The sequence below is a fragment of the Gobius niger genome (assembly GCF_951799975.1).
Source record: "Gobius niger genome assembly, chromosome: 6".
Lineage (NCBI taxonomy): Eukaryota > Metazoa > Chordata > Actinopteri > Gobiiformes > Gobiidae > Gobius > Gobius niger.
The window spans coordinates 21,801,794-21,829,716 of NC_136857.1; the positions used below are offsets into that span (position 1 = coordinate 21,801,794).

Below are 27,923 nucleotides of genomic sequence, written 5' to 3' on the forward strand. Positions count from 1 at the left end.
GCCTGTTTAGTCTAACCCCGGGTGTCCATTTTGTCCTTGAGATCTTAGTGTTTTGGTAAATTTCCATTATGTTTGTGCTCTGTGTGAATGAGTCACTGCAGTAAACCTGGATTAGACCCGAACAATCATGTGATCAATCATGTGTGTCTGATATCCACAACATAGTATGTACATTCATTCATCTTATCTGAACACTACAGCATATGAGCAGATGGGGACACTGAATGTATAGTGTCATATCACTGTAGGTGTGTTGTATTGATAGGATTACATTGGCCTTAGTTGTCATGGAGAATCTATTCGATTTTTTATATACAGTATATATATTCTTTAAAGCAGAATTAAGTAGCGTGTTTACCTTAATAAATCCTTTCCCTCTGGGGTAATACAAGTGTTAATGGGATGATTGGGGTCTTTCATCTCCCCCAGGTGTCGCTGGCCAGAAAACCGCACTTGCAACTCCCCTGTCTCCGGGTCGGAGCCGCCAATACACACTAATGGAACCACGAACAGGCTAACTGGCAAAGCTAAATACGGGCTAGCACCACTTAAACAGTAATTACAGCCAAGATTGAGCACTAAAAATGATCTCCATTGTGTAATTGGATGTACAATATCCCACCGTCCCTTTGTCTGTTCTGTCAGTGTAGTATTTACTCTCACGGACAGTTAATGAGTAAAAAAAATGCAACATGTTACGACACATGCAGTGGCGCTTATGGCCTCTAGGGGCGTGAGTTACTCAGTTCTGCTTTAAAGAAAGATTTTAATTGGCTTTATTCAATAAGTTATTTGGCGTGAAATGTAGTGAAAAGTGAAGAGAGACATTCAGCAAACTTTCAGATCCTGTTCATGCCAACCATTTTTCTGACTGCTTGCCATGTTATCTCACTCTCTAACTGGCTTATTGTCAAGTTACTTGGCTAAATGCCCTTTAACCAGAATCAGTATCTCCACATACTGGCGACAAGAGGAAATTATGCCAGTAGATCAAAGGTCTTCATTGTCAATTTGAGTTCATTGAGTTCATATTTCTCTTATTCAGAGTTTCCTTCTGTGACTTCATATTTAGTTAACATTGACTTTCCCTGCTGCCAAAAATTTACCAGAGTAATGCAGTAAAAGTGTCTGGTGCATGCCAATAATGACCTAAGCTATGGACAGGTGTGACATAGGGCAGCCTCCAGCAGCAGCCGCTGGTCACGTGTCTGCAAAACACTGATTACAGTGTTTCATGGTCGCGGTCCCAAACTGTACAATTACTCATGGCAGAGTCAAATTACTTTGACATGTCCGTTTACTCCAAGTATTACAGTGGGACGTGGTAGTGGTCACGTATGCAAAGGTTAGATTATCACCAGCTGATAGAGTCAATGGCACTGTGACCTTTATATAATACTGGGTAGATTCACCCAGAGGAAACAGAACACGTGCTTGCTGCATGTCCTTATGGATGCCCCTTTATGATATATACTGTAGGAAGTATTCCTCACAGAAATCCCATCTCTCTAGAGTCAGGCGTGTTCACAACTAAATTTCTTCATGTCTGGTTTAAATCATGTAAGAAAGTTCCACAAGGATCTCTTGAGCACATGCAAGTTCTTTGAATATCAGTATAAACTGATTCTCTGTAATGTCAACTAAATGATATTCTGACAAATCAATTGCAGTAGTAGTAGTAGCAGTAGTAGTAGTAGTAGTTGTAGTAGCAGTAGTAGTAGTAGTAGTTGTAGTAGCAGTAGTAGTAGTCTGACACGTAGTAGTAGTACATCTGACGAAGAAGTACCTTTAAAAAGTGGTGCGATGTTCCACACGTTGATGCTTCCTGCCTTCATGAACTGCCCCAGAGCGATCTCCAGGAAGAAGATTGGGATTCCACCGATAAACACGATCAGTAGGTACGGGATCAGGAACACACCTGCACAATACGCCAACGGCAAGAGAAAAGTGAGTCAAATGTTCTGCTTTGCTCAACTCAGTTCAATACACTTGATTCTGAATTATTCCCTTCAGTCTGTCCCTTAATGTCCACTGATTTTCCATTTGGTTAACTTAGAATGTTTTTTGTGAATCACTTTATTAGACGGTTAAAACTGCTTTCACGGCATCGCAAGTATTTGGTATTTGAATACACAAGATTTACTCTGCGCTCAAGGCAGATGGAACAATGCACAGTGGGATGCATGGAGGGAGGAGCAGGTCATAAGGAAGGGGGGCATGCCTCTGTTGCAAAAGGATTCAATTTATTGTTTTTTCTATTTGCCTGAAAAGCACAAATTGTTCAACCTTACACCACAGAAACTTGCCCGAGGTGGATGAATTAGGCTCATTTTCATCGGCAGTCTCTTTACCAAATGTCAAAGGGCACCTACAAATAATGTAAAACTTAACAATAATACCTATAGTTGAGATTGGGGGGAGTTGGGATTTAAATTTTAAGTCATGGATCTGCCAAGAAATCACGACAGTTGAGGTATAGCATAAGCAGAGGCAGTAGCGATATTTCGAGATGTCCGGAGTTTGAACTGAACCAAACTCGGCTTGAGTCAAAGTTATACAACCCTCTCTGTTTGGGCCCATTCAGTCGACCCACATTTTCTGTCACACTAATTAACATACCATTAACATAGCAGCCACTATGCAACTCTGGCCAACAAACACACGCACACACACACACACACACACACACACACACACATGTTGCAAGAGATCACTACTGCTTACTCACTCATAGTCAATCATTTATTCGGCCCAATTCTGTGCCGCAGTCGTTAGCATTAGCACTAGCACTGATATACGTTAACAGCCACTCATCATACATAAACACAATACACACACTCACAACACTGGCTAACACCATTTAAATACTCATACACTCAACCCCCATGTCAATCTCTACAACCAACTGACAGCTCTCTATCACACCAGTTCTATTCAGCAAAATAGGTAGTGGTAGCTTCAGAGGGGATTGACCTACAATTAAGAAAATATATACTATAATATATAATGGTAATCTATTGGAAAGCAGGGGTTTAAAACAAAATTCCAACTTTTTTTCCTCTCTCTCTCTTTGCTACAGACCTTTATTATACAAAGTTGACATTCTCTTTCATGGTTTTGGTTACTTTGGCAGGTACATATTTATTTGTTTCTTATATTTAACCCCTGCCTTCCACCAGTTTGGTGCTACCCAAAACCTTAAAGCTTCTTGAAAAAAAATGAAAAAAAAAGAGTCAAAATAGCGACAAAAATGTGCCAGAAAAGCAACAATAACACAACAAAAAAGTGACAAAAAACATGATGAAAACGCTACGAAAAAGGGATGAAAAAGTAACAAAAAACCGACACACACAAGACACAAAAGCTACGGAAAACAACCCAAAAAAAGACGAAAACATGACAAAAACACGGTGGTTTTTCAGTTTTGTAGGCCTTAGCTTTCAAATGAGGCGTTACACTGGCCCAATAGGCTGTAAACTCCAGTCGAGAAGCTTTTAGATTAATACTGAACCTCAGAAAGTGCGCTTGGTTAAGGCGGGGGTTAGCAGGTTAACCAGAAAAGTGTTTAGTGGTAGTGGAAACAGAGCCCCCTGAGGAAACCTCCACAGACACTGGTGGAACATGCACACCCCACACAGAGAGGCCTCACCCCGTCTCAGGTGAAACCTGGAATATTTTTGTTGTGAAGCAAGGGAGCAAACCACTGTGTCAACATGCCGCCCACATTAAACTGTCGATGCAGCGCGGCTCTAGCACCACAGTACCCATATCTTTGGGCACACAGCCAAATTTGCATTGACTACCTTTACTGTAAATACTGTAGAGATGCAGCGGCACTGCGATGTTTCACTCGTTTAGATCAATAAGAGCGCCCGACTTAGAAGCAGGAGTTTGTGAGATTGAACCTGACGCTCGTCTATTTTTATTTACTTTTTTATTGTTTGGTTGTTTGACTGGGCACCCACTGTTCCAGTTTGTGTTAATTAACATAATAATAAATGTTTTGCATATAATCAGCCTATGTGAATGATTGACCTCACTATTCAACCAGAGAGAAACCACTGCCTGATGCTAGAATGTTTTTTAACTTGAAAACTTTGTAACGTTCATTGTGTCTACTTGTGTTACAGTATCACTTTTTGGGTTCATTTTGTCAGACACTAGGGTTAGAGATGTTGAAATCTTCTACCTTTATTTTCAGTAAGAACAACCGATAAGTGACACGGTGATACTTCTGATGACGGCCTGCAGTAGGCGGCTGAAACATGTACAGGTAAAAGATTTCAACATCTCTAACCCTAGTGTCTGACAAAATGAACCCAAAAAGTGATACTGTTTTTTAACTTGGTCTAGACTTTGATGGACAAACTGAGGTTTAACAACTATAACTCACTTAATAAATTACTAATTAATTAAAAAGGTTAAGCAAAAAAAGTCATGCTGGGTTTATTATAGCAAGGCAACAACACCAACTTTCAACTTTTCAATAGAAGTAACTTTCCACACAACTGAACCAATTTAGCCTGGTCCACGTGTGGTCTTGCTTGGCTACTGTTTGAGGCAGAAATAGCTGTTAGCTGCTAATCCCAGGCTACAGTTAGCGAGCTAATCTGCAGCGGCTAATCTTCTGTCACTAGGCTAAAACCAGACTAAGACAGAACCAAGTGACGCACTGTAACCGGCCTAATAACAATGGAGTCATGTGACCGTCGTCTCACAGCTGATTGGACAAAGCTCTTCTGTGAACAGGAAGAGGTGAGAAACACAAGAACCATCAAGACGGAAGACTAAAAGTGTGAGTACTCCAGGTTTAATCCTTTCATTAAGCAATGTTTTGATTATTCCCACTTTATATCTTTTCCACTTTATTACGTGGTGTCATATCCAGTTGTAATGTATGCCTTTTGGGCTTGTCATAGATAAGATAAGATAGGGCTTTATTAATCTCACAATGGAGAAATTCACATGTTACAGCTCTCAGGAGACACTCAGGGGGGTGCAAAATAGACCAAAAAAAGAGCAGTCAAGTGATAGTAACTAGAGGTAACTATAGACAATGAATAAAAGCTTTAAAGATATAAAAACTCTGGTGTCCTCCTTTGTGCTGCGGTGGTTTATTTCTGATTTGTTCAGAACACAAACCTACAGTGCAGAATCAAACAACTCAGCACATATTCTCGACTCCTGATTCAGCAGTTCTACCTCTGCATAACTTAAGAAACACTCACAAATAAGGTCATAAAATAAACGTGCCTTTTGTAAAAACAAACAAACAATTGAAGTGCAACCAAACCAACTAAAGCTAAACATGGGTTAGACCAGGACTTATTCTTGTCTGTGGGGATGTGAATACTATAGTTATGTAATAAAGAAGACTGCGGTGACATAGAACACTCCGCCCTCAAACACTCTCTCGCTGCAAAGTACAAACAGTAGCAAAAGTATTAAGTGTAAAAAGTGATCCGTTCTTCAATTTCTCCAGGACTCCACTCCACATGGCCAAACCCAGGACCTTCTTGCTGTGAGAACTAGACTTTACCAATACATTTAAGTACCATTAAGTCTTAAATGACCGACGGCGAAGCTCAGACCCCCCAAACCCGTCTGAGATCATCTGGCAGCAGATCACGGAACTATTGCCAATCATTGCAGCACAGTCGCCTGATCTGACCTGAGGACTTTACACTTTTACTTCCAACATTAAAAAGGAGCGCGTGTTTATTTTTGATTCATCCCCCGGACTCAGATATAAACCATGGTACGGTACGGTCTGGTCTTCATGGACAGTAAACCTGACTCAGATCTTTAAACACACAATCAGGGACTGAGGCAATAGCTGTACAAAGGCTACCAGTCATTAACACATCTGTGATCTGGACAGAGGTGGCCAAAGATTGAAAGTACCCACACAACTTAATTCAAAGTACTGAATATTTGCTGTAGATAGACCACGCAGGCCGAGAATGCCCTTCTGGCTTCTTGTATTCCAGAGGCCATTACTACGATAAATGCTCTTACGTTGCTCAGCAGGGAAGCTGGAGCTCCTTAAATTTAGATTATTGTTTATGCTTTTTTATGCACAGGTCAGCATTGTTCAGAGCCGGCCTGATATATTTGGCTGTGGCTGTATGATCTTTGTACGATTGTTGTTTTATTCTATCATGTGTGGACACCTGCTGCAAACCAATTTCCTCTGGCACAATAATAAAGTTGAACCTTGAGAAAATATGCAGGTTTTCAAAGAAAGTAAAGATTACTATGAATAAGTGGTATGAAAAATAACTTTGTATCTTCAACACCCAAAAACTGTGCCCAAATTCCCCTCTCGTAACACAACAGGGACAAACCTCATCCTTGTTGTGAGTCAGTGGCCTTTGACCGTACATCTGCACATATTTATCTTTCAAATGTAGTGTAGAGTAAAAGTACTACTTTTTTAAGTACTATTTTTACTCCACTCAACCAAAATAATACTCAAATAAAATACAGATACGCAAAAACTCTCCTTTGTCCAAATTGTAATTAAAAATAAAGAAATTAGCTCCATTCAAGTGAGTCACCATGGAAACAGCAGTTGCACATGAGGAATTTTGTAATTTATGACTTCTTAACAACACAATTTATTACTTTTCTCTGTAAGAGAAAATGCATTGTGTGAAAACAAAACTGTGAATGAGTAGGAATTTTGTTTTTTGGGCTCACCGGAAAACTTGGGGTTTAAATAGAGCTAAGAACAATATCTGCTAGTTCCTAACAATACCTACTTTCTAGTGATTATAGAGATTAATCAGTCAGGTGACGATGCCTGGACTTTAAAAACATAGGAACACTTCCCGAGGAGGAGGCACCACCTCATGACTTCAGCAGGTGAGAAAGCGTTTGATTACTCAAACATGCGTAAATGAAACAATGCACAACTCACAGAGCTACATTAAGGTGCTTCCGTAAGAAAACATTAGAAGTAGCAGCTCTCATAGTAACTCAGAGTCAAGAGAGTAAGTAATTATTCCCGATTTAGACTTGGTACAGTTTCCATAAGCTTTTACCCCTGAACTGACAGATTGAAGGTTTGAGTCGGTGCATGGTCTATTGCGAGACCGTGCAGTGGCGATTTGAGTGACAGCAGACACAGCGAGGAGCAGCAAAATGCATGGAGTGGATTATTCAGATTAGAGCCACTGTATGTTAATCTCACACACGTGTCATACTTCTAACCTCTGACTCCAGACAGGAAACAGGAAGCGGCGTGCTTCTCCTTTTCTCTGTGTATTTCATCCGTTTAACCGGATCTGATTCAGGTGTACCATCTTCCTTGGTCTCCTTCAGGTAAATCTCTTCCATTATCCGTCAGCATCCTCAGACCAACTAAATTTGTGTCCAGAGCAGCCATAAATCTACTCTTTGGTCTTCATCCCGACCAATGTATAGAGGAAATAGTTTGGTGATTCAGAGGGCAGTCAGGCTCATAGCTTCTCTTGTGTAAACTAAATGTTGAAGAGACCAACGCCTTTGGGATCTAGTTTGTGCTCTTTATTTATCCAGTTCTAAAGTCCACAGCTGTCACAGAACAGGACTTTCTTACACTTATTGTAATTCCAGCCATGCATGGTTGAGCAACACTACAATGCAGGTCTTCTGTTCCACTTTTCCCAGATAGACCTAAAACATGCATTATGGGCCAATTCTCCATCATGTCACTCCAGACCATGCCAGACCAGACTTGGCTTAAGATCTGGTGAAGGGTCCCTGGACGCCAGCCCAATGAAAATAACTGAATTTTTATCCACTTGGGATTTAAATTGTTTGGACAATACAGGTATCAAGCATCAACAAGGTTTTTTTTTCCCTAAACAGTCAGTAACAGCATTGCTTTTATTGTCATTCTTATAAACCATGACAGTGAAATATAGACATGTTTAAAATCATTATTATAAAAAAAGAAATCAAACCAATAACAAGTTTGAACAATATGAGGAAAGAAATGGATGACTAATTTGCCACTTGCTGAGCGGTGCCCCAGAGGCAAAACCTTTCACATTTCTGTATTAATCCCAGAATTATGTTGAATCATCTGAATTAATTTATTGGTGGCTAATGAAAGAACTGGGTTGCTCTGCGCCTCACTGATCACCTGACCAATAAAAGTGTTAACCCCAGCCGGGATCAATAAGGAGGCAGTTCATTTTAACTGACAGAACAGACACGAGGCAGACACTATAGTGTTCAGCAGTGGACTTGTTCTTGGGCTTCTTTGTCACAAAGTAAAAGAAAAACAATGCATGACACAGAATTGGTACATGATTAAATAAGATCTGCGACGTCCTTCTCCTTTATGAACATTGGATTCTGGCTCATTTATTAATTGGTCAACAACTGTAATTGTTTTGTATTAGTTTATGTGCGTATTTTTTCCATTTTATTAAGTTAAAAATAAACTAAAACAACGACAAAAATCAGCGGTTTCCTTGAATACAGTCATGGCACATGTTAAGGGTCAACTTTAACCCGTGAAGAGCCGTAAAGGATGAGCTCAGGGTCAGAGGTGTAAAAAGTGGCAACAGTTTAGATTACAGCCTGCGCTCATGTGTAGCTACACATTAGGTGTTACACATATTTGTGCATTATAAACTTCGTAACGTTCATTGTGTCTACTTGTGTTCTAGTATCACTGTTTTTGTTCGTTTTGTCAGACACTAAGGTTAGAGATGTTAAAGATCTTTTACCTTTACATGTTTCAGCCGCCATCTGCAGGCCGTCATCAGAAGTATCACCGGCGTGCGGTGACGTGTCACTTATCAGCTGTTCTTACTTCCGAGGCGTGACCAGTCTGACGGTCCCAACAGGTCCGACAGACTGGTCACGCCCCCTGCCGCCCGGTGGATTCAGGGCGACAGGGGGCGTAATCATTGGAGGAGGGTGTCCCAGGTGTGGGACAGGAGAAACGCTCCTTCGTCACGGTTGATGGGACAGGAAACGGAGCACCGACACCATCAACCGTGACGAAGGAGCGTTTCTCCTGTCCCACACCTGGGACACCCTCCTCCAATGATTACGCCCCCTGTCGCCCTGAATCCACCGGGCGGCAGGGGGCGTGACCAGTCTGTCGGACCTGTTGGGACCGTCAGACTGGTCACGCCTCGGAAGTAAGAACAGCTGATAAGTGACACGTCACCGCACGCCGGTGATACTTCTGATGACGGCCTGCAGATGGCGGCTGAAACATGTAAAGGTAAAAGATCTTTAACATCTCTAACCTTAGTGTCTGACAAAACGAACAAAAACAGTGATATTTGTGCATTAGTTGTGCATTTTCTCAAATTTATGAAACTAGTCTGCCCTTTATAAAGCTGGCACATCTATATAATGGCCAAAACACCTGCAACTTTGCATACACCTTTGTTACACTTTTACCCCTTGTTACACCTTGTAGTATCAACTCGTCTAAGCTTAAGTAAGAACTTATCTCAGTGAGTAAAAACGGCGGCCTGTTCCTTTAAACCTTGCCCTTTAATGTGTAATTAACTATACTTACATGTGTAATTACTCTTTTGTTCCTACACATGGAACTCGCGGGCTGTAACCTAAAGTGTTACCTATAGAGCAGTGTGAGGATTCAAGATCCCACACGGTAGATAAGCTGATGTTATTTGTTTGCATCTCCAAACACCTTTGTGTTGTTCTCAGGCCTGCGTACATTATCTTAGGTTATAAGCAACGGAATTTGAAAAAAGCCCAAATAAACTTAATATGGAGAGCTGTGATGACGGATCTGTGTGCACTCAGAGGAGTCTCCTGAGGTTTGGATGAATGAGAGGACAAAGAGGAGTCACCTCTAAAAACTGCATCAGAACACAGAAGACACTACTATTTTTAGGAGACAAATGAGACGATCAGAGAGGGAGAGAGCGTGAAAGGAAAGAGAGAGAGAGAGAGCTGAGTGGGAGGTGAAAGAAAAGAGGGGACAGAAGGAGACTAGAAAGGTAGGGCAGAAAAAGTGGATAATGTTTAATGCAGTACAATAGAGAGGCATGTGGTTTCAATAACTTTCTCCAAGAGCAATCAAGGGCTTTTCACCGGGTAATATTAAGGAGAGATGAGAAGGAGAGTTAGAGGTGCCTTTATTACTCCTGTCTCCTTACTCTACATTCGTGCCCTTCGGAGTCCAGTCCTGAGTCCAGTCTAAACTAGATCTGGGTGAGAACTGGACCTTTCCAGGTGAATCATGTCTCCTTGGTCTTTGTCCCAGATGTCTCTTATGTCTCTTTCTGTTTGTTCCCATTGAGGATGTCTCTTCTATCTTGTTAATGCCTCCCTGCTTCGCATACCCAACAGAGAAATCTCCAGGTAACCTTTTTTTATGTGCGGACACATCCAAAAACAGTGCCAAAACCTAGACCTTTAACCGGTTTTAATAAAAGAATCAATCAGGGCCCAGATTATGGACCTGATGTAGATGTGGGAGGATAAAGTAGGATAGCAGGAAAGGAAGAGGGAAGAAGATTGAGGGATTATATAGAAGCGATGCCAGTTAAATTCAAACTGCAGTGTTTCCCACAGATTACTGCTGAAAATATGGAGACGTCCTGATCTGACTGACTGATATCATACGTCTGGAGTAAAGATCTTTAAACAGTCCCTTTCTGATCAGTAAAACGAACCCGCACAAATTAATTAGTCATTTGTTGTTTGCTATTTCCTTGTATATATGGAAGAAATCTAGACAATTGGGGCTCATAAGAGTCTCCCATATTTAACAAAAATAAAAGCAGTATGTTTTCAGTAGTTCCATTCAACATTCAAGATATTAAAGCAGTACTAAGTAACTCTTCCCCCTAGAGGCCATAAGCGCAACTGCAGGTGTAGCAGCAAGTTACGATTTTTTAACTTATTAATTGTCTTGGAGAGCAAATACTACGCTGACAGGAAAGGCGAAGGGAGAGAGGGTTACTGTGCATCCAATTATACAATGGAAATATTTTTTTTTCACTCAAACTTGGCTGTAAATACTGTTTAAAGTGACGTTAGCCCGCAGTTAGCTTTGCCCGTTAGCATGTTAGCTTCTTCTTCGTGATTCCATTAGTGTGTATTGCTTTCTCCGGACCGGTGGCGGTCAAGTTGCAAACATGGTTTTCTCTCCAGAGACACCAGGGGGAGATGAAAGACCCTCCAATCATCCCATAAACACTTGTACTACCCCCACAGGGACTACGAAAAGGATTTATTAAGGTAAAGACGTTACTTAGTTCTGCTTTAATATCGAAAAAGCAAGATATAAACGACATAGATTTTCGTCGATTATACTGCACTCATTTGTATTATGATGTTTATATTTTTCTAAAAAATGCTTCGTTTTCACCGAACCCGTAGTTATATCGTATTGTATCGATATCGAGATACCTGGCATAAATATCAAGATATGAAATGTTGTCCCTATCGTTCAGCCCTAGTTTTCAGGAGACTCAAATCTGGACTTGAAGTGGTTCAACTTCAGACCAAAAGACAATACCATTATCTTGCTTTTTGGCGATTCATTAACCTGTTATCTGCCAGCTTAGGGTTAGGTTTAGGGTTAGCAATTATGCACATCTCAAAGTGTATTGACAGGAGAGGTTTCAGCCTATAGAGTGATGCCTCATTTGAAAGCCAAGATCTTCTGGTTTCTAAAACAATGTGTAAGATCCCATTTGCCTTTCCTGACCCTAAACCTAACCCAAGCTCCCTGATCGGGGGGACAGTAAGTAACAGGTTGATGGAACTTGATATTCGTGAAGGGTGAATTTACTGCTTACCTCCTCCGTTCTTGTAGCAAAGGTATGGAAACCTCCAGACATTCCCGAGGCCCACGGCGAACCCCACGCAGCTCATGATGAAGTCCATCTGCCGGGTCCAGGTTTCCCGCTCTTGATACGCACCTGGACTCGCCCCTGTGACCACGACCCCTTTCTTCTCAGGACAGGCCGCCACAGTGGCCACGAGTGAGCCATTACCCATCGGTGCAGAGGGGTAGAGATGGTTGCCCCCGCCGTTCGTCACGTAATGGGACATTTTGGATTCGTCCAAAAGGGTCAAGGACGAGGAGGCAGGGAGGGACTGTTTCTCTGTCTTCTCCATCCCTCACAGAGGACTTTGACGCTACAAATCGGCTTGAATCTTTCACACAGGTGGCTTCTCACGAACAGCGAGATTTAAATTTCTTTGGGGCAAGAATTTCTCAAGTCCAACCCAAGATTTTAGAAGATTTGAGGTTTGAAGAGTCCAGTGCCACTTCTGATTTGATGCAATCTGCAGTTCAAGTTGGCAAAATAGTTAAACTTTTTTAAAAATAGTGTCAGTTCAAAAGGACCCTAAACTTCAGATTTTGGCAATGAAAGTCTTTGAAAGAGTTGGTTAGTTAATTTGCTTTAAAAATTGTGAATTTAGAAGCAGTTTCAGCACTTGAGACTGAGTGTATTTTAAAAAATCCAGTCACTTCAGCAGCAGTCTCGTGACAAAATCCGATTCAAAGCGTTAAACGAGTCAGTAATTAATCGAATCGAATTAGTCGAATAAAAAAAACGATTAAAATCTTAAAGTCTGAATGAGAAACGCGCTTTGAGGCAGGTCCAAATTTTGCTGCTGGGTCAGAAATCCCGTTACAAGTCACTAATAACGGCTCATACCCGCTCGTATTTCCGTCCCGTTAATCCTCGCCCCTGGTGCCGCAGATTTAAGAGCCGAGTGTCCCGTGTGTCACCGCGGGGGCAGCGCTCACCTGTCACCGCTAATGAGCTCCCCTCTCCCCGCTGCTGCGGCTCTGGAGCGCGGTCCGTGCAAAGGCAGCTGCTGGGAGTCGGAGGAAATTCACTCTGGCTGAAAGTCCCGTCTCCTCCGTCACTTGTTCCTCACGGACGAGCAGCGTGGCTTCGATCACTTAGAAAAAAAAACGATCAGAATGGCAGTTTGTGGTGCAAATGAATGGGGTTAGGGAGAAAAAAAATAGGAAAAATCAAAAAAACGTAAAAAATTAACGCCAAAATACGCAGGGCGACCTTCAAAAACAATCCACGAAACACTTGAATGTGAGTCTGAAGAATCGCATGGGACTTCACGGAGGAGTGGTCCTCAGCGGCCTGCTCATCGGAATCCTGCGGGGGTCGGAGGCGCGGAGCCGGCTGCGGTGGGCTTCAGGCGCCGCGGAGCTGGAGGTCCAGAGGAGACCCAAACTCCCTCCGTATCACGGCGGAAAATGAGAAAGCGAGGCCGGGGGGGTGATGCTGAGTCGGGTCGGTGCTCTGTCTCAGTCACGCGGATGTATTTAAAGCGTCGCTACGTCAGTCCGTTTGTCTAGCGGTCCGTAGGTCTGTCTGTCTGGCCCGGTGATACGTGCAGAGCCTTTATAAACGTGCCTGGTGACGTAACGGCCCAGACCCCGCCCTCTCGGTTTGCTTTGCTTTTACCGCTAATGCAGCTCCCGGTGCCTCTCCGCGGTTTCAAACGGAGTACGAGCCGCGCACGTCACCGGGATCTCGCTGCATTTTTTATATATTTATTTACTTAAAGGAACCTCACGATCTCAGTGATTTTCCTCGTGCGACTACGTCACAGGGAAGACCCCCCTTCGCGCACCCTCCCCCACCATCACACGAGCGCGAAGTCACGCACGCGTTTCTGCAGCAACAGAAGTGTGTGTGTGTGTGTGTGTGTGTGTGTGTGTGTGTGTGTGTGCCGATTAGAGGAGAGGAATGCAGTCCTTTGAAGGACGGTGCTGTGGAGGTCAGATATGTGCAGACGGGATACGTGCAGGGAACATCTGGCTCCACGAGGGGGCGCCAGAGTTAGAGAGTGGCGCTATCTTCTTTATTGATTGCATGTATGATCTGTCAATGGGAAATTAAGTGAAAGTCAAATAGATCAAGAAGTTGGTCTCAACTTATATAGCGCATTTCCACCTACATTAGGCACTCAAAGCACTTTACAGCAAGGATCAGCCCACCCATTCACACACCACGCAGACACTGGAGAACTGAAGAACACAACGACAGTGTACACCTTCAGTAGGCGGGATTTGAACCCACAACCTTCCTACCATGAGACAACCCGCTCTACCATCTGCACTACTGTCGCCCCAGGAGTGGCAAGATAGAAATGGTATGATAATGGCCTTTTTTTGTCTTTGAACACATTAAATCCAAGAGCATTTAGCTCAAGAAATAGCCTATAGGATAGGAATGCACTCCTGGTATGATGAATGAATGAATGAATAAAATAAAATGTTGCTGTGGGTGAAAACAATCTTTATTTGTTTTTATCCTTCTAAGTTCAGAATATGCCAAAATGTATTCTGCATACTATCAAACAAAACTTAAAAATGTACTGTTATTAGCACCCCCCTAGGCAGTGGTTTGTGTTGCCTCCTCTTACCAAAATAGGAGCTATGAGTCTCTGATTAAACCATGTCTTGATTAGAAAATCTTCTATCTTAAATACATTGCTAAAGCATTGGCCGTAGCTGTATTTTATACTTTAATGGACTCTTAAGTGAGAATGCTCATTGTCAATTGTATAAACCTGCTGTCTCTGCCTCTGCCCAGGGACTACAGATACACATATCCTCCTGACTACTACTAGAGGACATTTCTAGAACTGAATGTGAAGGGCTGGGGCTTTGGTAACTGGTGGCCATCAATGCAAGCACATTATACCATCATCTTCCAGAGATGGTGAACTATACACGCATCAAGGTGTCGCAGATTAAGATGCAAGAGCAAAATCTGTGAACTAGAAGAGGAACTACTTTTTGAAGTATCATTGCAACAAAGCAAAACAAAAGTGATGTTCTAATGTTAGGCATTTCCTTGTGACTAACTTTGCCATCATGGTTCAGTTTCACAGTTCAGATTCTAATCACCTTACAAAGATTGGGGGATTTGAAAAACAAAGTGATTGGACACCATTTGTTTTTTCCTGGTAGTCAGGAGGATAATGGAAATGGTGCTGATTAGACAATCATACAGCGCCCCCAAGTGGATCAAGTGAGTGAGTGAGTCTCGAAAACAAGAGTAATGGAAAAATAGGCCAACTCAAGATTCACTCATTTGTCTACACACGTATAATATATAATTTACAATTTATTGAGTCATTTTACACAATATTTTAAGGCACTTTTTTCTTTTCTTTTGTACAAAGATTGAAAGGTAAAAATTCTGAAATGAACAATACAGGATTTTAAATAGAAGAAATATAACACTACAATACTATAGTGTATACATACTGTAAACGGACTGGTTACATTGAAATGAGAAGATCCTAAAAACCCTGTGGAGGTTTGTATCTAAAACGCTCAACAGCGGCAAGACTTCCTTTGCATGTTGCAATTAGTGTTTTGGTGTTGAAGTATTGTGGATATCTGAGGTAAAGGTGGCACCAAAAGGATAAAAGGAGTGTTTTAACACGATCACCACATGTAAACAAAAATAATAGTTTCACAAAAAAAGTCTTTCAAAATAGTTTTGGCGATATGTCCGAGAACAAGATATTTTAGTTAACTTCCTCTTAAAAACATGAATAGAAACAAATTCTTAAATGCTGTAAAGATTTATAATAAAGGTACTTTTTACCCAAACTACAGTACCCAGCACTTCTGGAGTCATAAGTACCGGTAGATGAGTGCAGCTCATCGGTGCTACTGGGAAATGTCCATCAAGGGAACTTTGGAGTGATTTTGTTCTAGCTTTGTCTTGTTCAGTTTCCTTTCTGTTTCCCAGCGAGCCTGAAAGAGAATACACAAAGTCAGCAGGACTAAACTAGGACCAAACCAGGACTAAACTAGGACCAAACTGGGACAGATTTTTAAAGTTTTCAGGGCAAGAAGCAGGAATCCAACCATGTTCCTCTGAGACCTACCACTCATAACTATTACGTTTGTATGTTTATCATCACAACATGCTGTGATTGATATTTATGGTTGGAGACCCTCGGAATTAACAGCTACATAATGTTAGTCTGAGCATGTTATTACTGTAAATGTAAGGCATGCGGTGGTGGGATAAGTCCACAATTAATGATCTAACAGAGAAGGAAGGTGGAAGAAGGAAGAGAGGACAAGACAAACTGAGATTGAGGGAATCGTCAGACGTTTTTATAAAAAATTTATCAAAAAAAAAGTATGTACACAATCAACAAGAAGTGCAAACATCAAACAGACCCCGCCCTAAAAAAATGTCACCATTACAGGCAAATGACATACAGAGCCCACCACTAATATTGCCATCAACATTCGAGAAGTTTGTAAAAACAGTGTTTCAGGTTTTATATGAAGAACAAGTTAAATGTGTGTGCTGCAGTAATTGGGTTACTTTGATCAGTGGTAACTGAACCTGGTTGCAGAAATACTGTAAACAAAGATTTTCCAACATGGCATATTTAGTGGAGGGCACTGTAAAAACAAGTGACATTCTGATCCAACAACAGGAGGCGCTCGAGAGACTGATAGGTGAATGGGTCATAGATTCATTACCCTTCACAGTTTATGTGGCCACAGTGGTGCACTGGGTGGTTTGAATGTCATTGCACAATGTAAGACACACAGCCACTCCCAGGTACAACATGTGGCAGGTGACACATTTCGACAGAAGTACCAGGGTAAATATTAGCTTGCACCACATTTTGGTCAAAAAGTACACACAGTGTACTACGACACAGACCTACTAAAACAGAGCGGAGTTTGGCCTCTTGTTGCAGAATCTGGAGCCACTTTTATTCCTTCAACAATTCCTTCCCTTAATTAAATATCACTTAACTCACTTATTCATATATAATATTTATATATATTTTACACAAAAATCAATATTTTAATCTTTTTACAGTTTGATTCAAACAAACAAAAGAATTATACAAAATATAAACGTCACTTTGGAAGAAAACTTCAATTATCACTATGTGATATTTGACTGATCAAAACCTGCTGTGCCAGTGAACCAGTGGCCAGGTATTAAAGTGTGTTTTGTTGATGTTTCCAGGGGAATTTTCTAAATATACAATAACAAAATAACTTTTAACTTTACTAAAATAATAAATATTAGATTTTTACCCAATTAAACTTAACTATCAAAAAAGATCATCTCAGGTTCTCTCCCAAAGTGACACATTCGTAAACTTCAGCAGTCTTCATTTTAATAAAAAGTGTGCTCCAATCAATGAGCACAAACCTCCGCCCTGCGTCATGTGACCAGAGCTTCCCCGCCAAAATGTTTCCCACCATTACTTAAAGTGAAACGTAGAGTTTTGTACAAACTGAATATGGCTCAAAGGAAGGCACCTACACTGCTGCAGCAGAAACATGATTCACACAGAATCATAAATAAACTTCAAAACTGTTTTAAGGAAAGGATTCTGGTTAGAATTAGGTCCAACCTTAAGAGAAGAACATTTTACATCTTGTTATTAATAATTCTTCAAGATCACAAAAAATAATGACACAACTTGCATTTAAAAAAGCTTTCTAGTGTATCCGATTATGAAGAGTAACCCTTGTATCTGCTGCAGACAGACTCCAAATCCCCGTAACTTATCACCCAATCATTGATATTCAGCATAAGGCATTCATTCATTCCATCGGCAAAAGAAAGTTTAAGGCAAAGAGGCAGAACGCAAAGTCCCTCGGTTTTCCAGTCCCATTTTTTGCTCCACTTTGTGCTTAAATATTAGCAAAAATCAAGCGGACAAAAGCAAACTTACTGACGGCTATATCCACACTGAGACGAACAGCTGTTTCAAAGAGGTTTTCCGGAAATACACAGACTTTTCAGAAAATATGTACCTTCCAAGTTCATCCAACGCGCTGCGTCTGATTAGCAAGGTACAAATTCTCCAGGCCCAATACGCCTTGTCTTTGTGGATGAGATGTACGTACGTTTTTTTAAATCTGTGGTTACACCTGAGCTCGTCCCTGTGTGGAGATAGTCGAAGCTGTTTGGTTAGACAAGAGTCTGACTCACAAAAACACATCCAAACATTCCTCCATCTCTGTGACTCCATGAAACTGCTGAAGTGAAACTGGATAGCCAACAGTGGCTGATGCTTAGCACTGCCACCTCACAGTAAATGTACAATTTGGGGAATGGGTTTAGATCAAGCTTTGCTTGGAACAACAGGTTGGTTGAAAGTCTATCCAGTTTCACTCCGGTCTGTTTTTGTGAATGAGAGTCGTGCAGAATCAGTTTGTCTTTAGTCCAGAATTAAAGCAATGTTAGAGTCCCAGCTCTGATTTTAACTGAGAGAACAGCAAAAGAAAGGACAAACCAATCAGAGAGTCTCATTTGGTCACATGATCTTTACATTTTTACCATTGATTTGATGAGTTTCATCTAAAAGACGTTTGACTGTCATCTTCTCAATTAGGACTCAGTAAATATTTCTCTGATATAAGATCATGTGACTAAACGGAGCGCAGTGATTGGTCAAGAGACAAGTGTGAGTGCAAACTGATAGAAAAGCCTGTTTAAGTTTGAATTTCACTTTACGAGAACTGACTTTGGGAGAAACGAGTCCATTTCGCCATTCTCCTCCGTCAGACTTCCACCGTTATTGGACAGTCCAATTTTACTGCCATCTTCACTTCGTGTGACTCCACTTGCCCCGCGTCCCTCGCCACCAGGCATGCTGGCAGGTTTTGGCAGACTGTACATGTAAACGGCACCAATGACCAATCCCGCACCCGCCGTAAACATCAGGTCCACGTGGAAGCCGAACAGGTAAATGGACGCCACGGTGGAGACGATGATGGAGAAGGACGTGGCGAAGCCTTTCAAGATATTATCGGCGTACTTCACCACCACGGCCACCAGGAGGCCTCCAAACGCCTGGTTGAAGATCACACACCTGAGGATGTAACATGTCAAACCTTAGTGTAAAGATAATTGTGCATATCGACATATTAAGATGAGAGAAACCCATTTACATTTATTCTGTCTATTAGCCTTACAAAACAAAATAGATATATCTATTGTGTCATGCTTTCACACTCCAGTGGCTCATGCCAAGACTTACCAGACCATGGAGGTGTATCCGAAGAAGAAGCCTTTTTCGGAGATGGCGGCCCCGTCGTTCCACCACATTCCCAGCAGTCCCAGAGCCATGCCGAACAGTCCGAGCTGAACGTTCCGCATCCACACGGACGCCGAGCTGCCCTTCAGGATCTTTTCAAAATAGACTCCGGCAAAACCTGACGAGAGGCAGCTGATCACCACAGCCACCAGTCCCACTGTGTAGTTCTGAGAGGAGCCGTCTGTCAATGTGGACTCTTTATTTCCCTCCTGCTGCACCTGAGGGGGCAAAGACAAAAGGGGTGCACATTATAGACAGGCATAATCAGGAATAAAAAGACAGTGTAAAACCTGGTTTCTAGTGAGTGGCACGACCCGCCCACCGTAAGGCCATCTTCCTGAGAATTTCTGGCAAAATCGCGCAAACTTCTGTGCAACTAAAACATAAGCGCTAACAATAAAATAATAATAAAAAACTCGAAAGGGGGAGATTGAAGGTGTTAGTTGTCAGTTTCTTTGTGTTATGTATGGATCAACCAATCACAGAGCTAGCAAGCTCACCGATTGGCTGCAAGGTACGTTCAACGCATATGGGACAAGTTGACGGACGATTATAAACAAGGTTTATGATATATGGTTGGCTGTTTTTGTTCAAATCGCTACAATTATTTAAAATAGTGAAATTGCACATTGCAATTCTGCACAGCCATAAAACGTTAAAGGTCAATGGGTCGGGATCGAGCTTCTCTTTGGTCCTCATGGGGGAGCTGACATTGCTGCAGTGCCACCCCCTGGTGGCCAGGGGCGACTCCAAAAGACACTTGGTAGACTGGATTCTAATGGGACTTCAGACATCCCTAGCACTTCTTAAAAGCCTGGCTCCAGAACCTGTAAATCAAGCTCTGGAGCTCTGATGAGACTCCGCCCACCGTTTGCCCTTTTAAAAGGAACAGGCTTTGTAAGAGGAGATTGAGGAGCCATGTTCATTTTCACAGACCACTCGGGACCAATACTATGAATGGTGCTGAATGGAACATCTCGGCTACGTCAACTCAAATGAGAGTCAGCATCATTTTCAAGTCTTTAACTGGTAGAGGATCATTTAAATGTGGTTGAAAAAACCTCCCAGTGATGCATTATTATGCAACTCATCGTTTCAATACATTTTAAAGCTTGTAATTAACTGAAAATGGTCATTTGTTGAATTTGTAACATTAGGAGGTCATATTTACTGAAATCAAAAACTATTTCAATCAAAAAAATATTAACAGGTCAAGTTATATTTTACCAAAGGAGCCCTTGTGTGATAGCAGCTTCAAAATTCTTAAATCCATTAAACTTGTGAATTTTTGGAGAGTTTCTGCTTGGATTTCTTTTCAGGATGTTAGAATAGCCTCCCAGAGCTGCTGTTTGGATGAAAACTGCCTCCCACCCTCATAGACGTTTTTTTTGTTGAGGCTCCAAAGGTTCTCAGTAGGGTTGAAGTCAGGGGAGGAGGGGGTCCACATCATGAGTTTCTCTCCTTTTATGCTCATAGCAGCCAATGATAAAGAGGTTTTCTTTACAGCAGGACAGGGTGCATTGTCATGTATGAAGATGATCTTGTTAGGGAAAGCACGGCTCTTCTTTTTGTAGCATAGAAGACAGTGGTCTTCAGGGAGCCTAAAAGGGGCCAACCAGCTCTCCCACCATGCTAGGCGCATTGAGTTGCCTTGTGTACGAAATGCGCGGTATAAATAAAGTTGCCTTGCCTTGCCTTCTGGCCCAAAACATGACTCCGCCCCTTCCTTACGGACGTCACAGCCACTACTCCATTGATTTGACCATCCATGGTTACACAGCGCACATCAGTGAACAAGACTGTTTGAAAATGAGTGTGAGCCACTGCAGCCGTTTCTGTTCATGAGCTTCAATGAACAGTTTAGGGGAGGCCCGGATAGAAGGTTTATGCACAACTGCAGCCTCTGGAGGGTCCTACACCTTGATGTTCGGGAGACTCCAGAGGCACCAGCAGCTTCAAATACCTGTCTTCTGCTTTGTAGCATCTGTTCTCTTAATCTGATGAGTTTTTCTGGCAGAAACCGTTCATATTGTGCCTTTATCTGCACAAACCCGAGTGTGCTCTAAATCATCCACAAATCTCTTATCAATATGATGATTATGCTTAATCTCTCATGAAATATCAAAGGTTTTCATACCTAGACCAAGGCATTCAACTATTTCACGCTTTTTAGCAGCAGAGAGACCCTTTTTCTTTCCCATATCGCTTGGAAATGATGATCTGCATAATAAAGTGGAACATCCCTTTTCAGTAGTTTTTCCCTTAACTGGGCTTAACCTGAAAACTAATCATCCCAGGTCTCTGAGATTAATGTCAGTGATTCAAAGAGCCCTGAAACACGATACCATCCATGAGTTTCATGAATTATTTTTTATTTTTTCACCTTTTTGACACAAAAATACAATTTGCATAATAATTTGGAACGCAGTGTACTCTTTGGTCATAAAAAACCTAGTTTTGATGTAGAGGTCGACCAATCTGGGTTTTTCTAAGGCCAATGCCAAATTTGGGGGGATTTTTATTGACCAATGCCGATATGCAGGGCCAATATTTTTGGCAGATTTTTATTCCATATAAAAAAATGTCTAATCCTGTGTATGATTCTTCTAGACTGTAAACTGTTTAGCAGGTACTTCAGAGGGAGCGCATTTGAATGACGAAAATCAGCAGATTCTATAACTAAAAACGGCGTCCGGTATTGATTCTGTGGTGGTGCGTCACACATTAGCCTATGTATGGGAAACACTGATATACCAAGCAAAGTCTCGTCATCTCAGTTTGTTTGAAACTATTGAGCAGGACTCATCGGAGATGGAGCCCACACACATAGTCTCGCTCAGCTTTACTCCACAATTGAACCTTGTGAATAAAATCTTAATTGCACTTTGTTGTTGTGGGAGGACTCATTTTAATGTTCTGACTTTTTTTCCAATGCAAACAACGGGAAGTCTCTACCACTTTCTGTTGCACAGAAATCTGCTTGTATTTGCGGAGAAATCTGCTTTGATTGACTTTAGATTAGCCAACAGCCTTCTTTCACAACTCTGAGGCACACATTTCCCACAACTGGTGTTTATCCACATGAAACAAAACCTGGAACAGAGTTAACTACTACTACGGTAATCTTTGGAAGCTATTAAAACAAAATGTTCATGTATTTGAAGAGCTTATTCACCTTATTCCGCCCCGCCCACTTTTGTCTCTTTTTGCCACGGTTTGGCACTTCATTGTATCGACACTTCTGGTAGAGCGCGAAACCCGGAAAACGAGGGAAAATGATCGCTGCTGAAATCTGATGTTGAGTAGATTGATTTGTGCAAAATGTACAATGTTCATTTGCACCAAAAAGTCAACACTGCACCGCTTCTCTGCGCGGCCCGAAAACGGTTTTGTAGCAACTGATTTGATCTTGCCTTCTCCAGTCCTATATTAACTAATAGGAGTGAAGGTGCAGGCAGAATACATGGCGGCGCCCACACGAACTTCCGGAATAAGGTGAATAGCCGTAAGCCTTTGAGAGCCACATAAACACAGTGTTTTAATAAAGGGGATCACATAATGAAGAATGTATTGATATTGAATAGTTGATCCTTAATATCTCCCGAAACATCAGAAACATCTGCAGCAAATCTTTACCCGGAGAATTTTCCTCGGCCCTCAATATGTACATTTCTGGTGAAGAACCGACCTGAACAATAGCGACTCCAGCGAAGAGCAGCAACAGAGAGACCCACTGGACCCTGGACAAAGACTTTCTCAGCATCAGCACTGAAAACAAGGCCGTGGTCAGGATCTTCAACTGGTACGTCACCTAGAAACAGAGAGACAGTTTATGAAACCCTAGGACAGCACAGTACAGAGGGTGGATTATATGACAGAACATTTTGGATTTTCTTCTTCAAGTATTGTGGCTGCAGTTACAATCGCAATCAGAAGACAGGACTTGAAAAACCTCTCCGAAGGGTTCGGTTCATGAGATTGTAATGTTAAGGAGTATCTACTTTCTACTACTATCCACTATTTCCTCCTGAATAGCGCAATTTCATGAATGTTAACAGTAGCGTATTTTCCTGCCAAAAAGTCACACTTTTTTCATTGTTTGGCTGGGGGTGCGTCTTACACTCCGGAGCGACTAATATGTGATTTTTATTTATTTATTTTTATTTATAATTTCACATGCCGCTAGAGGGCACTGCAGGCTAATTGAGCAACAGAAAGGAAGTTTGGAGTGAGCAAGAAACTTGCGAGGGACTAGTGAAAAGAGCAGGTTACTCATACCGCAACAAAGAAAACAAAAAAAGTTAATTACGGGCTAAAAGCTGGATGGCCACAGCCAGAGGAACAGGTTCGCAAATGAGAGCTTGAAAAACGTGCGAGGCTTGTCACAGGAGAGGCTTGTTACGCCTTTGTACCCAGGTAGTTGCCAAGGAGATTGTTCAGAAGTGACACAGAGGATGAAGATTTCAATGGATTTAGTGATTTGTAGTGAGATGGAGAGTTTGATATTTTCTTTATGCTATAGTTATCTGAACTGTTTATGTGACGTTAACTTACCACACACTTATTTAGTTCGTTGTTTATGCTTCATGTAGCTAAACATCAACGTGTTACGTTAGCATACCACATGCCTACTCAGCCTGTTGTTTTTTTTCTTCAATAGGCAACTTTTGGCCTTATACTCCGGAGCGACTTAGAGTCCGGAAAATACGGTACATCTGTGTGTAATTGATCTTTCTTCACACACACAACATGATTGCATTTGACCTCTAAGGAAAACAAGGTTTGGTCAGCCCTGCTGTACCTGGAAAGTGGCAGCCGGCAGGTTGGAGATGGCAATGTACTGCAGGTTGTTCTGAAGGGTATAGATGAGCGAGGGTACAGCCAGCTTCAGAGTGTCTTTGTACTGCACCACGATACTGTCGAAAAGGAACAGGGCCGTCTCCTTCATGTTCACTGCAAGACCAAGGACAATCAGAACTGTTTACATTTATACATACATTTAAATAGGGAAAAGACAACACAATTCAAGACTAGTTGGAATTCTACGGTTATAAAATGTATTATCAAATGCAGATGTGTTGGTCTGGAGTATAAGCACAAACAGCTTGAAATGAAATGTGTTTTTTTGACCAGATTTTTAGGTCTTCTTCTGATTTCGAGCTCATCAGGCCTATTGTAGGTGTTCCTTGTTTTAGTCCTGTATCTGGTAGTAAATGTGGTGGAACTCACGTCTCTTCTGCAGCAGGATGATGAGCAGACAGGTGAGCACCTTGAGCACCTCGGCCATCACGACGGCAGACGTGGCGTAGAAGCGGTCTCCAGGGAGAGTCCGCACGAAGCGAATGGAGAGGATCAGAGACGCATTCTGCACCACCAGCACCGCCAGAGAGATGTACTTCAACTTCCTGTTCACTGCAACAGACGAGAGGGTAATGATTTGTGAATTTGCTTGTTGTATGTACGATATTGGAAAAAAATGTCCACAGCAATTTGCCTGGCAAGATTTCAAATAGATTCAACTAAAATATTATATTATGGGTTAAAAATCGAGGTAAAATTTACTGGACATATTTAAAAATACCCAGGAGCATTCACATTTGAGAGAAGACTGAAATACTGAAAACTCTCCCCTCTTCCCCCCGGTGCTGTCCCGTCTACGGCCCAAAAGTCATGCAGTTCAGAAGGCAGGGTAAGCCGGTTTTACACACGAGTGTTTAAAAAGAATATTGCGGCGTCTAAATAACTGCAGTTTCTAATTTCTAATTCTAATTCTAACAACCATTCAAATTGTGATGTTGAATCATTAATTGAATCAAGAGAAGCTTTAAGCTTGAAACAGTTTTTCAATCTAAGAACTTGATCTAAATGGTTATTAGGGCTGGGAACATTTATTACTTGATTTAAACATCGAGTTGTTCGGTCACATCGATTCATATACAGCATTCATATATATATTTAATAAAAACACACACGTTTTTATTTTATTTTTGAGCTCTCTGCCCTTTGAGAAGAAGGTCCTGCTGTACAAATGTGCCAAGAAGAACAGAGCCCACCTAAGAAGAAAACTTTAGCTGCCTTCTTTAAGGAAGTAGCAGCAGCATCACTGTCCTGCCACCAGTCAGTAAAGGACTGGTAGTAATATCCTTCATCGAGCTTGCCTCAATCCTGCTGTTGTTGATAGGCTCATTTCCTTGCAAAGAATGTTTCAAATGCAATTACATTTTGTATGGCTAATGGTGTTATTGTGGTCAGTCCGAAACTCCACATATTTTTCAGAGGTCATTTTCACACCTCTCAGGGAGCCTAAAGGGGCCGACCAGCTCTCTCCCCATGATTCTGGCCCCAAAAAAGTCTCATTGCTGACCTCTACCTTACCTTGACCAAGGTGCTCTGCTTTCAACAGAGAGATCCTTTTTCTTTCCCATATTGCTTGAAAATGGTCTGCTTAATAATGTGGAACCTCCTTTTTCAGTAGTTTTTCCCTTAACTGGGCTTAACTGACAACTAATCACCCCAAGCACCTGAGATTGATGTCAGTGATTCAAAGAGCCCTGAGACCTTACATGAGTAAAAAATACAATTTGCATAATAATTTGGAACGCAGTGTAGTAGTTGAACACCTAATCGGAATTGCAGGATGAAACCTTAATTTGGGCTGAAGAAAAGATTAAAACATCTGTAAACCATAAGGAAATTATCGAGTGCTAGTGTAATCCTCAATGGCACACAATGCAACCCCAAAAAATGTATAAAAAATATCCTGAATGTGCAGCCGATAGTCAGGTGGCTAAGGCTGCACATCGTGGGTTCATGCCCCGGCTCCAACAGTTTTCTTCCCCCGGAGCTGTGTCAAGTAAACCCAATGCGCCAAAACCTGTCCCGAATAACCAGAACAAACTGTCATTTTAATGCAGTGAATTTTAGTAGGATTCTTCCTTTGCAGAATTGAGTCTATACCACAGGGAGGGACTTGTGGCATCGGTTAGCTACACATGTGAGTGATTATGAATGACAAAGGAAACTTATGGTGACATTTTTATGTAAACGCAAAACAGTTTATTCTGAAGTTGCGCATCAATGCATCATGGAATAATGTGGGCGTTAGGCTAATCCGGGTCAAACAGGACTTTAAAGGGTGGGACTCTGAAGGGAAAAACTCCTATGAGTTATGAACATATGCACAAACAAAACAAAATGTGGGCTGAGTTTAGGTCGAAAGGTAAAGGTATTGCCTTGAAGGTCTGATAATAACCACCAGAAGGAGCGCCACATAAAGAGCATTTGGGGCCAAGTGTTCTCACATGGCCCCAAATTCTCAAGAGACTGCAGAACTGGTTTAAGTAGTATTAGTAGTAGTAGTTTATGCAGGCCTTACATTCTTTTAAACAGCCACCAATGCCAAAGCATATCCATTATTCCATGCACAGTCTGACCGAAAGGATTTAGCCTGAAGTTAGGCCTTATTATGCCTAACCCTGTTTGCAAACTTCCATGAGAAAAAAAAACAAAAATAGAATGAACATATTGTAACCGTGTAGAGTAAAATGAAAGTTTGCATTTCATGACCCATGCCTTTACAAACTTGGATGCAAAGCCTTTACAAAACCATGTATTACTGTATTATGTTCTCACTCTCAATGTGTCTATTCTGTAAGCGATTACCCTCGAGATGAATTGTGCGATGATGCAAACAAACTTGCCATGCCTCTTTTCAATGATGTGGAATGTCAACATGCGAGTATTATAACCCTGGCAAATGGAAAAGGGCAGCTCTCCGCCGTGACAAAGGTCCACGTCAACACCTAAGATTATTCCAGCATAATAACACTATCATTGTGCAGAAATCCATTTCTAATACATTCAGTTAAACTTGTCAATTTGTGATTAGGCAAACAGGCTTCATCAAATAAACAAGGACCAATAACGAATGTCGAATCTAATGCTACTTGTAATAACATGTCAACAAATATAGTACACAGTCGGCTGAAACAAATACATTTGTCACATATGACACTTCTGATAAGAGTTAGCTTCGGCTAACAATCATCAAAGCCAGTTTATGGCACCATAATGGTAATAACCCAGGTTTTATTAAGATACAAGTGAGTCACAGACGGCATCAGGCTCTGAGCATGAGAAAGCCTCGTTTGCACTTGTTTTAGAAAGTAATGCAAATCAAAAGAGTTGCCCTGGAAGCCAAGTGACGCTAGCGTGGCATCAACCGTAGTTAGCATTGACTCAACTTTTAAACCTTTTAATCTACATTTTAACATCATCACCGAACCTTTGTTACAAACAAAGATTCAAAGCCCCAGAACAATCACTTATTGTGGAAAAAAGACCCCGAAGATGAGTAAGATTAAAACCTCGGCTCGTTTCTCTCATGTTGTGCTAGCCGTTGTTGCGCCGACCAAGCGCGATGCTAAAAGTTGTAAATTAAGCCACACTCGCTTGAAATGTTTATCCAATCGCACGGTGCGTCAACAGCTCAATTGAGCCAATAATTGAGTTTCAAAACTGAGGGAAAACACTGTAAAGATCTCTTGTCTTACCATCACTCTGAGCCCGACTCATTCCCCTCTCCTCCTCGGCCTTGGTGTGGTTTCCTCCGGCCATGGCTGCGTCCCACTGTCCGCTGTTTTCCGCGGAGACCGGTGCCCGGTTCCCTCACGGCTCCCAGACTGTGTGAAAGCCCCCGTACCGATGCACCGAGGGCAGGATGAGCGGCTGGTAAAAAGGGAGGGCCGCGTTTGAACGAAGAAGTCTCACATCTGGGGCCAGTCGGTGCTGCAAAACCAAATCCAAGGCGTACGCGGACGAAGAGGAAGTAAAAAGCGAAG

The 27,923-nt window shown here is 41.8% G+C and overlaps 2 protein-coding genes across 3 annotated transcripts in view; both read right to left on the bottom strand.

The window, feature by feature from the left end:
• slc6a8 (solute carrier family 6 member 8) overlaps positions 1 to 12,174 on the bottom strand; it is a 29,348-nt gene extending 17,174 nt beyond the window's left edge. The window contains exons 1-2 of the mRNA XM_079557596.1: positions 11,790 to 12,174; positions 1,787 to 1,918 (exon numbers count right to left, since the gene is read on the bottom strand). Coding sequence (XP_079413722.1) covers positions 1,787 to 1,918; positions 11,790 to 12,111 — 454 coding nt within the window. The 5' untranslated portion in view covers positions 12,112 to 12,174. The remainder of the gene's footprint in view (positions 1 to 1,786; positions 1,919 to 11,789) is intronic.
• A 3,349-nt stretch (positions 12,175 to 15,523) lies between these two features.
• Positions 15,524 to 27,901, bottom strand: slc35a2 (solute carrier family 35 member 2). Of its 2 annotated transcripts, none has more exons than XM_079557633.1 (7): positions 27,642 to 27,901; positions 24,313 to 24,495; positions 23,885 to 24,036; positions 22,772 to 22,894; positions 19,027 to 19,301; positions 18,511 to 18,858; positions 15,524 to 15,748 (listed from the first exon to the last, which is right to left on the bottom strand). In XM_079557633.1, the coding sequence occupies exons 1-7, from the start codon at positions 27,697 to 27,699 to the stop codon at positions 15,721 to 15,723; spliced, it is 1,167 nt and encodes a 388-aa protein (XP_079413759.1). In that variant the 5' UTR covers positions 27,700 to 27,901; the 3' UTR covers positions 15,524 to 15,720. The 2 variants fall into 2 exon arrangements, with proteins under 2 accessions (XP_079413759.1, XP_079413758.1); XM_079557632.1 differs by having other exon boundaries at positions 27,636 to 27,901.
• Between the last annotated feature and the right edge of the window lie 22 nt (positions 27,902 to 27,923).